Here is a 13,653-nt window from a genome sequence, read left to right as displayed (position 1 = left end):
TTTTTTACTGGTATTTATTCACTTTTGCTCAGTGTAGGCTATCTTAGGGAACAAACTGCCAAAAAATAAAGTAGGTGAGGTTCACCCTGTCTTCTAACTTCTGTCTCCAATAAGAGCAGCACAGCCCCCTAATTTTAGCTTCCTCTTGGGCAGGATATAGGGAGCTATTTCAACATCATGACTTCGCTTGTTTCAAGTCACCTTACAAATCCTCATCCTCTTGTCCTTCTGAATTCTTTTTGAAAAAAGTTAATTGTATTTCCAATCCAGTTAAATGAGAATTCCTCCCACAAATGAGAATGAAGAAATATTACAGTATCCTCTACCAGGTTCAGTTCACCATAAGATCATATAAGAAGACTGTGAGTTTCAGTGTTGTAGTGGCAATATTTTGGTCTGTTGACTGCCAGACCCTCCAGCAGCCAAATCAGAGAACGAGGAGGTGTAGGAGGTCAGGGTCAGCATCAAGGCAACCTGAGAGCTCCGAGGGGGAAGAAGGAATGGAGCTGGTAGAGACAGAGACAGAGAGACAGAGAGAGAGACAGAGACAGAGACAGAGAGACAGAGAGAGAGAGAGAGAGAGAGAGAGAGAGACAGAGAGACAGAGAGAGAGACAGAGAGACAGAGACACAGAGAGACAGAGACACAGAGACACAGAGAGAGAGAGAGAGAGAGAGAGAGAGAGAGAGATGTGGAGCCTGGGCCGCCCATCAGCCCTCAGATGGAGAGTCAACAGTCCACAGGTCTGGAGGTGGCTGATGAGGAAGAGTAGGAAGAGATGGGTCCAGTGCCTGATGCACAGATGATCAGAAGGCAGAGGAGAGGAGACCAGTGGAAATCTATGGGCTGATCGCTGGGCCGGAAGAGCCACTGCTGCTAGCGAAGCCCCAGCCTATCTCTGGGGATGAAAGGCAGGGAGCAGAGATGAATAGATGTGGCAGATAACTATTCTTCTCCCTGCCGGACAGACTTGTTAGCCTGTTTTGTTTTGTTTGACAAATTGACAACCTACAACACCATGACTGTGTTGCTAAGATTATTCATTGGAAATTGTGCCAGAGGTTTGGATTTGAGTACAGCAAAAACCACTGGGAACATCAGGTTGAGGAGGTTTTAGAGAATGAGAAAGGCAAGATCTTGTGGGACTTCAGAATTCAGAGTGACAGGCACTTGGCCTGCAACACACCTGACATAACAATAGTTGAAAAGAAAAAAAGTTTGGTTCATTGACATTGCAATACCTGGTGATGTGCAAATTGAAGATAAACAGCAAGAAAAAATCATAAGGTACCGAGACTTGCAAATTGAAGTTGAGGGACTGTGGAAAAAGAAATCATGTGTCATCCCGATTGTAATTGGAGCCCTTCGAGCAATACCTAAAGGGCTACCTCGCTATTTGGAAATTCTAAATTTGTCAGACTTGGACATTTTGATTCTACAAAAACCACCCTACTTGGAACAACTTATATGCCCCGATGTTACCTTAACAGTTCCTAGGTCCTTGGTTAGGACTCGAGCTGTTGAGCTACCAACCAGCCCCAAAGGCTGTGAATCTCACCAAAGATTAACCAAATATTATTATTATTATTATTATTATTATTATTATTATTATTATTATTATTATTATTATCCATAAATCCTTCTTTGGCAAAAATCAAACTATATGGTTCCTAGGCAAAAGGTCCTTAATCTTTTATGTCAGCATTTTTTTTAGCAAGAGAGTTCATACATGGTACTATTTTGTCTTTATGAGTTGCTCCCTGTTGTTTAGCTGAGGCCTGAAAACAATGATGAAGCATTTGGGCAGGAATATGCATCCCAGTAAGGCAGTGCTGGAGGCCAAGATGGAGAAGACCTCCACAGCTACCATGGCTTTTCCTTTTGTGCTCAGATAGGCTGGAAAGAAGGAGATCCACACACTGCAGAAGGCCAACATGCTGAAGGTGATGAACTTGGCTTCGTTAAAGCTGTCAGGTAATTTACGGGCAAGGAAAGCCACAATGAAGCTAGCAATGGCCAAGATACCCATGTAGCCAAGGACACAGTAGAAGAAGAAAGCTGATCCCTCGTTGCATTGTAAAATCATTTCTTGGGGCACTGAGTGCATGTTCAACTCAGGGAATGGAGGAGATGTCAACAACCAAAGGATACACATCAATACTTGCAAGAGAGAGCATGAGAGGACAATAGAAAAAGGCAATCTTTTCCCCACCCATCTCCTCATCTTAGATCCTGGTTTAGTGGCCATGAAAGCAACAACCACGGTGATGGTTTTGGCCAGTACACTAGAAATGGCCACTGAGAAGGTGATGCCAAAAGTTGGTTGTCGGAGAAGGCAGGTCACTTTCCCAGGTTGGCTGAGGAAGAACAAAGAGGAGAGAAAACAGAGCAGAAGAGAGACAAGAAGGGTGTAGGTGAGGGACCGGTTGTTGGCTTTGACAATGGGAGTATCTCGGTACTTAATGAATGTTCCAAGCACCCAAGAGGTCAAGAAGAAGAAACAAAGAGCAGCTGAGGTTAAACCAATTCCTAAAGTTTCTTCAAAAGTTAAGAAGACCAGCGGTTTCAGGATACATCCTTTCTTTTCTTTATTTGGATAATGATCTTGTGAACATTCAAAACAGTCATCCATATCTGGAAGAAAAGTTAAGAATTTGTCAGATAAAGAAGTTTTTGAATTGAATCAATGCCCATAGATTAAAATGATAAATGCATGTGAGGGTTTCTTCTAAGATTAATGTTCTTTACTCTATTCTATTTCCAGCACAGTTTTTTCTAATTCTCAAGTTACTGTACAAATTAGTTTATGATCCCCCACTCAAATATTTAATAGGTCGGACATTATTTAGCTGGGCTTACAGGGATTAGACAGTGATCACAAGTTATCAAGATGACATCACAAGATAGGGGATACCAGGAAATAATGCTTTTAAAATGCTTAATATATCCTTAAAGGTAAAGGTTCCCCTCACACATATGTGCTGATCATTCCCAACTCTAGCGGGAGGTACTGATCTCTGTTTCAAAGCCGAAGAGCCAGCGCTGTCCAAAGATATCTCTGTGGTCATGTGGCTGGCATGATTAAACACCAAAGGTGCACGGAACGCTGTTACCTTCCTACCAAAAGTGGTTCCTATTTTTCTACTTGCATTTTTACATGTTTTCGAACTGCTAGGTTGGCAGAAGCTGGGACAAGTAATGGGAGCTCACTCTGTTACGTGGCACTAGGGATTCGAACTGCTGAACTGCTGATCTTTCTGATTGACAAGCTCAGCGTCTTAGCCACTGAGCCAGTGCATCCGTTAATATTTCATTCCCCTCAAAAAATGTTTTTTTTTAACTTAGTGAACTATCTTAGGAAAAAAATGAGGTTGAACATGTGAAGAATAAATAATTAGATAAAGAGATCCTTTGATTACAGAAAATATATCACTCAATGGATACATAATTTGGGTCTGTATTTGGAAAGACTGCCTGTTAGAATCTTATGGGCAAACTTTGATTCCTGCAAAACAGACTTTAATCCACATGTGCAGAAATGTATATTCAGCCTGAAGAATTTGTGAAACCGTTAATTATATGTATCCAAAAAACTTGCACTACAATTTGCTTCAATCTATCGACCAAAAACTGATGAAATGTCTCACGTACCATTTTGATTTGAAATCTTCCCTTCTGGACATGGTACACAATCGTAGCAACAGAATTGTTTTCCTTCCGTCCCTTTCTTCCAATATCCAGAGGAGCAACGGTCATTACATAGAGAAATTGGAAGTACCTGGTCATAAACATGAAAGGTTTTGAAAAGGGAGATTTTTAGATTTTTCGAATTCATTATGGCAGGAAGCAATATTTGACTTCTCAAGGGGTTACTAAATTTTATTAAACTTGATTTATAACTGTATATAGAGTCAACGTCTTTTCAATTAATAATTGCAACCCAACTATGAAATGTTTTCTGACTGTAATGTCAATTTTGTATATAGAGAGAGTATTTGTTCAGAAAATACCTTGCTTCTTTCAGAAAACAGAAATTAGATTTATAAACTCTATAGATTTATGCAGAGATTATGTTCAATATGGCTCTATGGACAAAGGCTTCTTCGTTTGATCATAATGGATCACAATCTATTCCATTAAATGTGTCCCTACCTGGTTAAAAGCAAAGTGCCAGGCAATCATATCTCCATCAATAAATAATTCTTTGCCTTCTGGAGCACTGGGATCTACCTTTCCAACTCTAACTCTCTGAAAGGATCTGTTTGGAAAAGTAATAAAGTTGGTGATGTCGAATCCTCCTGTTGCTTCCCCTTTCTCATTCAGGAACAGTCTCTCCCCAGCTGAATTGTTAAAAGAAATGCCTTGAAGAAATGAATGGAGCTACTTGAAAGGGAATGAAAGAGAGTAGGTGTTGAGAGCAATATAATGCAGAAGAGATCATCATATTCAGGTTTCCTTCACTCATCCTTCCCATTCGTATAGTATTGCTCATATAACGACACTGAGAAAATTGATAGTCTATATTATATGTTCTGTTTAGGTCTTCTCTATTAATGATTTTAAGATGGACGCGGTGGCTCAGTGGATAAGATGCTGAGCTTATTGATCAGAAAGATCAGTAGTTTGGTGGTTTGAATCCCTAGCACCGTGTAATGGAGTGAACTCCCATTTCTTTTCCCAGATTCTGCCAACCTAGCAGTTCAAAACCATGCAAAATGCAAGTAGGAAAATAGGGACCACCTTTGGTGGGAAGGTAGCAGTGTTCTGTGCACCTTCTGCATTTAGTCATGTCTTTGGACAACGCTGGCTCTTCAGCTTTGAAACAGAGATGAGCACCGCCCCCTAGAGTCGGGAACGACTAGCACATAAGTATGAGGGGAATCTTTCCCTTATTAATGATTTTAAGGAAATATAGGGGAAAAATTCATTCAATAAAAGCGAAATGAATAAAATTGATTTCAAATATGATTTATTCTCACTATTTAAACAATGAATCAAACCTACACCATTCATAATCTTGTTCTTCACATATCCTCCTTCATTGGTACAAAGTTATTTTTGATACCTAGAGAAGGATATGACAAATTGCCTTTAACCAGCTTTTAGTTTCTGAGATTCAAGAGAGCTTTGATAGGCTTATATAGAGCAAAAGTATTCTGTCCCCATTCATCAGTCATTACGTCCATCCATCTATCCATAATCTATTTATCTATTTGATCTGATCTAATTTAATCTTGATTCTATCCCTCTGTTTATGTAGCCTAGAACTGTGTTGGCTTTTTTGGCAGCTGTTGCACAGGGCTGGCTCCTATTTAAATGGTTGTCCACTAGGACTCCAAGATCCTTATATAGAGTGAAAGTATTATGTCCCCCTTATCCTTCATTCTGTCCATCCATGCATCCATGCATCCATCCATTCATAATCTATCCGTCTATCCGATCTGGTCTGATCTAATTTAATCTAATCTAATCTACATTAATATTTTCCAATACATAAATAAAATGTTAATAGTGCTATTATGGAGGATATATAGGCTTTTGTTTGAACCATAACTGAAATTAAGAGTTAAACTATATTTGAATAAGATGCACAACACAGGTGTATCATGGCAAACCAGCCATATTAGACTATGACGAGAAAGGCTATTCACTGAAAGAAAAAATATAGGTGTGGCAGACATACATTACCTGCCAAGGCTGTAGATTTGAAAATTCAAACCTTTGACTTCCTCTGTGTGGGGCTCTTGATCTCGCAGCCTCGTGCAAAGAATGTGCCACTGCATAAACAGCATTGTAGATACTGTAGCTTTGGCCAGTCATCTGCAACTCAAACAGCGGTGCAGGGAGATTCTCCAACTTCTCTTCTCCACTGCAGTTTTCATCAGACATTGAGGGTGAGTCTTTATTTGAAAGTGAGCAGTCGAACAATTGCTCCCAAACCTCTTGAAGGAATCCATCTTTGTGGGTCGAAGGCTTGATGACTTGAAGTAATTCTTTGAATCCAGGGACCTCTCGTGAGTGCACTGTAAAGGAAAGAGCCCCATGGTACAACTGGACATCCCAAGCCTTTTGAAATCCTGTCAATATGAAATCAATCGGGAACATCAGGATCCAAACCTTTCCAAACGACGCAATCTCTCTGTTTCCGTGATCATGTAGAAACACAACCGTTCTAAGCCACGGAATTGTGAATGATTCTCCATAGACAAGAAAGACACTGGCTTTCTGATCTGCCAGTTTATGAGAAATGATCGAGATTTGATCAAAGAGATCTTCCAGAGGGGCTTGCTGTGGAATCTTTTGTGTGAAGGCTAAACAGATCCCATTTTGGGAAAGCAGCAGGTGCATTTTCTGCAAGAAATGTTCTCCCTTGTTCTCGTCAAATGTAAAGACGCCAATCCACCTCCATCCAAAATGGAGAAGAAGTTGGATAACTCCGATGTACTGATGGTCCTCTTTTGGCACCATGCAATGAAGGGAAGATAATTTGGTAGCCTGGAACTCTTCTTGGGCAAAGGAGCCATAGGTTAACTGAACAAATAAAAGGCAGTTATTATTCATAAGAAGGAAACAAAATATGGAAACTGAATGAACGTTAATGGGTTCTAAGCATAGGTTGAACACACAAAACAAAGAGAGAGAGAGTCACTATTCATGACAACGAAGGGAAAAATATGAAAACTGAATGATGTCTAACCTTCATTATAAAAGAAGACCAATGTATATCTTACTGCTCTCCCCAAATTACCTGTGGAATCTTGAAGAGATTTATACTTTCTGCCATATAGGAAGAAGTAGAGGCATCTAATCCTCCAATGATGGCCATGAGATTCTTCTGACTATCACATTTGTAGTTAGGAAAGAATCCCTTAGATTTGAAAAGGAGGTCCAGAGTGGTGCGATAGGTCATCCTGGAGTTGTAGTAACTGTCACAGATGTGGAACCCGAGAGTGATGTTAGGCAAGATCTGGGAGTCCTCATTAATCTCCTTCACAGCAAAGGCCAAGGCAAGGACATGTTGATAGAATTTGGTGACTACACTGCCAATAAGGTTTTAAAAAATCCTATTGGTTAATACATTTAAACATTGTTATAATTATAACGTAATCTGCTATGCCGCCTACGGTCTGACCTAAGCACACCACACAAAATTGTCTGCTACAATGTGCTACCTGTCAATGACTACTTCAGCTTCAACCACAATAATACACAGGGAAACAATAGATACAAACTCAAGGTAAACCGCTCCAAACTCGATTGCAGAAAATACGACTTCAGCAACAGAGTGGTCAATGCCCGGAATGCACTACTCGACTCTGTTGTTACATCTTCAAACCCCCATAACTTTAACCTTAACTGTCTACCGTGGATCTCACCCCTTTCGTAAGAGGTCTATAAGGGGGCATTCATAAGCGCACCAGTGTATCTACCATCCCTGTCCCACTGTCTCCATTTATTCGTACCCATTTCCTTCGTTCATCTCCATGTTTACACTTATACCTGTTATCTCGTACATGTTTGACAAATAAAATAAAAAATAAATAAAATAAATTTGGTATCATTTCCAAATGAATAATAAATGCTTCTGTCTCTGATGGAAATAGGAGGATGAGAATTGCACATAATAAAATACGGCATTAATTGACAGAGCCTTTCTGTCTATTTCCATGCATCACAATAAAGAAGCACTACAGCAAAGAATATAGTCAACTTTTTTTCCCCAAGGTACTACTTTTATATTTTCTTTCAGCTTAGCATAGAACAGCAAACATCATTTATTTAGGGGTTTGCATATTTTGCAATAAGTCATAATGCAGATCTTTTTTTGAAATAACAATAATAAGTTCAGCTCACCGAATGTTCTTCAAAAAACTTCTTTTGTTGAACATTTCATGTATGAGTGAAAAAGACTTTAAGAGTTTATTTTCTTGTAAAAGACATTCACTTAAAGAAAATATTTATTCGCCCACAACCAGATACACTCAAAAGACAAAGATGTTACATTATAATAGATACAAAATCTGCATTATGCTCATACAGCTTTTAGTCATATAAGAAAAATTGGGGGAGTTCGGTAAAATTGGAGAACACATCTGAAGGAGAGAGAGAAAAAAATATTACATTGGAAAGGGATAAGGCTTTAGAGAAGGATGGTCCTTCAATTCAATGTCATAAAACTGGTAAAAAATTTGAGATGCCATCCCACCAATGATGAGGTCCCCATGCTGGAACCACTCATGTGGAACAGGGAAAGCATCACTTGCAGGGCATCTTAGAGTAGCTACTCTGTGCACCAAGAACAAAAGAAGGAACAGCATCTCCACTCTATTGTTATGGAGAAAATGTTTGAGTCTATCAGTCAAAGAGAAGGTCCTGCAGATAAAACAGGAGGAAGAGAGTCTGTGGAAACGAATCTCACAAAGTCAGCCTCATTCTTTACCGCCTCCATGTGGCTCGAGTCATATTTATGTGGATTGTTTTCAATCCCTCTTTCCTCCTGCACAGAATGTTTGATATTTCAGTCAAAGAGAAGTGCTGGCAGATAAAACAGGAGGAAGAGAATCTGTGGAAATAAACCTCACGGAGCAACCCCTTTGTGCCCTCATGTGTCTCTAGGAGTAATTATAGGGGTTGGTTCTCCATTCCTAGTTCCTTCAGCTGAGAACCTTTGGATAATAGATTGATTTCAGTGATTTGTAAGGTATGTAATTACCTTTGAAACATTGGCAAGCTGGCATTTTTTTTACTTTGCATAGCTGGCCAACATCTTTCTCTCTTTTGGATCACCTAATAATGGACAGATTGCTTTGAAAATACTTGAAGAAGTAGAATAGGGATGATACTTTGGAAAAAAAAATTTTCACTTTTCTATAGTTCTTCAAATATTTATTTATTTTATTATTCATGCTTCTAGACCGCCCCCTCTCCCAAAAGGGACTACAGTGAAAAGTTATACATCCTTTTCTTGGATGTTTTAATCACTATTTCTGGAGGCTACTAGTATTTATTCACTTTTGCTCACTATCTATACATATATAAAAGCCAAATACCACTCACTCATCATGAAACTCCACAACCATGAAGCCTACAAACTTTTTCTTTTTATTTTTGAATAAACACAAACAGACAACACACACACACACACACACACACACACACACAAAACCCCCACAAAACCATCTTCCATGACAAATTGTAGAAAGTGTGTCAATTGGTTCCAAAAACATCCGTGCATCCCTACAACAGTCACCACCTAGAATTCATATCAAATCATATTTAAATCAAATATATATATGGCTAGCTGATGAGAGCTAAATAGCTTGAAATAGATCTATACTAGTCTCATCAGTTAGCCATACCCTTACTGGGATTCGAACCAGGTGATGAGCCGATTGACGGAAAGAGGGAGTAGTGAGCTCCCTCCCATATTCTCCTGTTTGTCTGTCCTATATATGTTGCCTGGCAGATTTTGCATGGTACAGGAGAATAAATGCACGCATCACAGAACACAAGAATGCAGTAAGAAAAAAAGAAAAAACTTCCTCCCTTTTCCAGCATCTTAAAGCTACAGGACATGAAATCAATTTTGAAGGAGCCAGGTTAATCTCCAAAACAGAACACCTCAACAAGAGAATAATTATGGAAGCCATCAAAATAGAGAAATACCCCCACAACATGAATAAACGTGATGATACCTCCCGCCTACCAAACATCTGGAAACCAGCCCTAGTCAACAAACGAACACCACACACCACCCAGGCCGTTACAATACAAACAACAATGCACACACAGCCAGCACCAATCAACACCAATCTACCAATCATGATACAACCACACAACCAATCATTCCACTTGCTGAAACAAAGCCAGCACCCCATCCCCTCCCACCAAAAATTTACAGAAAGACGGCAGCTCCGTTCGCATTTTAAGCCCAAAGACTGAAGATGGCAAGTGAGATCTTGCTGAAACGTTGCCAAGACAATCTCAATCTTACATGGGAAAAGACCCGAATACAACAAAACCAGCGCACACACACACACATATATACAGACAAACACACGGGTTGTAACATAAATACATACCTATTTCCCTGGCTCAAGTGATAAGGAAGAGAGCCTGTGGCTTAGTGGCTAAGACTCCTGCCTAAGATATATACAGCCCGGGTTCAAATCCCAGTAAGGGTATGGCTAGCTGATGAGAGCTAATTAGCTTGAAATAGATCTATACTAGTCTCCCTTTATTTATTTATCAGTACAAATACAACACAAATATGAAAAGGCAACATTAAAAATAAAAATATGGCTTTCTGCCTGCATGGTCTTCTGTGATAAGCCGAAGGACAGAAAGAGGGAGTAGTGACCAATGACCATGGTCCAGAAGACCATGCAGGCAGAAAGCCATATTTTTATTTTTAATGTTGCCTTTTCATATTTGTGTTTTATTTGTACTGATAAATAAATAAAGGGAGACTAGTATAGATCTATTTCGAGCTAATTAGCTCTCATCAGCTAGCCATACCTTTACTGGGATTCGAACCTGGGCTGTATTATATCTTAGGCAGGAGTCTTAGCCACTAAGCCACAGGCTCGCCTCCTTATCAGTTGAGCCAGGGAAATAGGTATGTATTTGTGTTACAACCCCTGGTATGCCTAAATATGGGAGGGAGCTCCCTACTCCCTCTTTCTGTCATTCGGCTCATCACAGAAAACCATCCAGACAGAAACCGGGGTGGGAGGGAGTAGTGACCTTCCTCCCATATTTAGGCATACCAGGGGTTGTAACACAAATACATATATATGTAGAAAAGATGTGGAGACTCTAGAAAGTGTGCAGAGAAGAGCAACAAAAAGGATTAGGGGACTGGAGACTAAAACATATGAAGAACGGTTGCAGGAACTGGGTATGTCTAGTTTAATAGAAAGAAGGACTAGAGGAGACATGATAGCAGTGTTCCAATATCTCAGTTATTGCCACAAAGAAGAGGGAGTCAAACTATTCTCCAAAGCACCTGAGGGTAGAACAAGAAGCAATGGGTGGAAACTAATCAAGGAGAGAAGCAACTTAGAACTGAGGAGAAACTTCCTGACAGTTAGAACAATTAATTAGTGGAACAGAAGTTGCCTCCAGAAGTTGTGAATGCCCCAACACTGGAAGTCTTTAAGAAGATGTTGGATAGCCATATGTCTGAAACAGTATAGGGTTTCCTGCCTAGGCAGGGGGTTGGACTAGAAGACCTCCAAGGTCCCTTCCAACTCGACTATTGTATTGTATTGTATTGTATTGTATTGTATTGTATTGTATTGTATTGTATTGTATTGTATTGTATTGTATTGTAAGATGTGGGGTAGCCATTTGTCTGAAGTGATGTAGGATTTCCTGTCCAGGCAGTGGGTTCAACTAGAAGACATCCAAAATCCCTTCCAACTCTGCTATTCTATTCTATTCTATTCTATTCTATTCTATTCTATTCTATTCTATTCTATTCTATTCCATTCCATTCCATTCCATTCCATTCCATTCCATTCCATTCCATTCCATTCCATTCCATTCCATTCCATTCCATTCTAAAAATGGCTGGCAACATTCTGACAAGAAAGTCCACCATCAAACTGTAGAGGAGCATAAGTCCTAGTTAGCTCAAAACAATGTAAAACACAGTAGAAGTGTAAAACACATTGGACTATAAACACCATGCAAAATCAGATTTTTCAGTGTCCGGGTAAACTGAAGGAAGTTATGGGCCACATATGCAACATCACAATGCCTAGGAAGAAGATCTCAGTGTGAAGCGTGCAATCGCCCAATTGGTTCTTAAACCGGTAGGATCCCGCCACTGGTATCAGCTTTAGCAAACCAGCCTGAGTCTCTCTTTTAAAAAAAAAAATTCTACAGAGACAAAATTACTCTATATTTAAAGGAAACTATTATTAATTCAACCTGGAAGGGGAATATGGGTGGGACTTGGGCAGCATGTTTACAAGCAAAGCCATTACTCTCATTTGACCCTGGTTGATGCAGTTATCTTTCCTGCAATTACTGAAAACCATGTATTTTTCTTGGCCATGTTCAGATGGCTTTTAAAAACCATGATCAAACAATTGCTACATGTGCAGGGTGGTTTAGAAAAACCCTTCAGTTTTTGCATTGAAACTTGGAGCCAAGGTCCTCCTCAGATAAGTCCATCAGTCTTCTGTCCCCTTTCCTGGTTCCCATAATTGTCTCTTGCCAATCTTTCCTGCATTGTGTCCTCTGCTGATGAGAGAGGGACAAGAAGAAGATGGTTTCGTGTTGACTATCTCTACTTAAATAAAAGAAGAGCAGAGTTGGAGGGAAGGTTGAAATTCGTGTAATCCAACCCACTTCATAAGACAAGGGTCTTTGGCATCTTCTGGCAAATTACCATCCATCTTTGGGCTAAAGATCTCTAGTAAAGGAGACTACTCTGCTTTCTGTAGAAGCCTTTTTAAGACCACAACACGGACCATAGGAATCCAGAAATGTACCTAAAGAGAGCAAGGCATGTTCAAATGGTGATGTACATGATATTCCTCCTCATGTTGCCTCATTTAGCATGTAAAGTATTGGGTGGTGTTAAGCTCATTTCCTTTCCACATGAGTCCTTTCAGCCTGGGGATTACGTCATCGGTGCGATCACATCTCAGGTTATTCAAATCATTCTCTTGCATGATTTCAAGTTGCCTCCATCGGAAAATATGAGCTGGAACAGGTAAGGAAATTCCTCTAAAATTCCGTGCATGGGTTTTTACTAATTAAAATACCCTTGGCCTTCCGTCATTATCCTTCCTTCCATTTCCATTTATTGGTGTGACTGAATGGGAGATATTTTTTTCTTTAAATGCATGTCAACTGAGAAACGTTGACGGTAGGTCATAGAACTTTGGACACACTAAGGCCATTTTCTTGTAAACAGTTTTGCGGGAAGACTTTTTTTCATTTCTGAACTCCCTAGTAGAATTTGTAGCTACCGTATACGGTTTCTGGGTTAAATACCAAACAGTAACCTTTGAAATATGTTAAAATTATCCCAACTGCACGAAGATCTTGGGAGTGGATTACAATTTGAATAAGTTTTGAAAGGTGGCTAAATTGATCAACCTGGACTTATCTGTGACTTTTCCTGACCACAGGATCTTGTAATTCCACTGGTAAGAAAGTCACGACTTTCATTTTTTTCTGGGACTCCCCCCCCCCCCAGTATAGACTAAAGCAAGCATCGGCAATCTGTGGCTCTGGAGCCACTTGTAGCTCTTTCGTCCCTCTGCTGCAGTTCCCTGTCACTCAAAATATGTGTCACAACCAGGGGTGAAATTCAGCAGGTTTGGAGAACCAGTATTGGAAATTTTGAGTAGTTCATAGAAGCCGCCCCAGAACAGGGATTTTGCAGTATCCTTCCCCTAGGAGTGGGGAGGGAATGGGGATTTTGCAGTATCCTTCCCCTGGAGTGGGGAGGAAATGGAGATTTTGCAGTATCCTTCTCCTGGAGTGTGGAGGGAATGGAGATTTTGCAGTATCCTTCCCCTAGGAGTGGGGAGGGAATGGGGATTTTGCAGTATCCTTCTCCTGGAGTGGGGAGGGAATTGAGATTTTGCAATATCCTTTCCTTGGAATGGGGTGGGAATGGGGATTTTGCAA

General features: G+C 40.0%; 1 protein-coding gene across 1 annotated transcript; it reads right to left on the bottom strand.

Annotated features, from left to right (window-relative positions):
• Positions 1–1,735: 1,735 nt before the first annotated feature.
• LOC309400624 (vomeronasal type-2 receptor 26-like) lies at positions 1,736–7,516 on the bottom strand (the record flags this gene model as incomplete). Its single annotated transcript, XM_081969184.1, has 4 exons — positions 1,736–2,634; positions 5,802–6,531; positions 6,749–7,040; positions 7,464–7,516. The coding sequence occupies 4 exons, from the start codon at positions 7,514–7,516 to the stop codon at positions 1,736–1,738; spliced, it is 1,974 nt and encodes a 657-aa protein (XP_081825310.1).
• Between the last annotated feature and the right edge of the window lie 6,137 nt (positions 7,517–13,653).

This window comes from Natrix helvetica (assembly GCF_964273705.1).
Source record: "Natrix helvetica genome assembly, chromosome: W".
Classification (NCBI taxonomy): domain Eukaryota; kingdom Metazoa; phylum Chordata; class Lepidosauria; order Squamata; family Natricidae; genus Natrix; species Natrix helvetica.
Note: the sequence above shows the minus strand (reverse complement) of the source record. Positions and strands in the feature narration are given on the sequence as shown.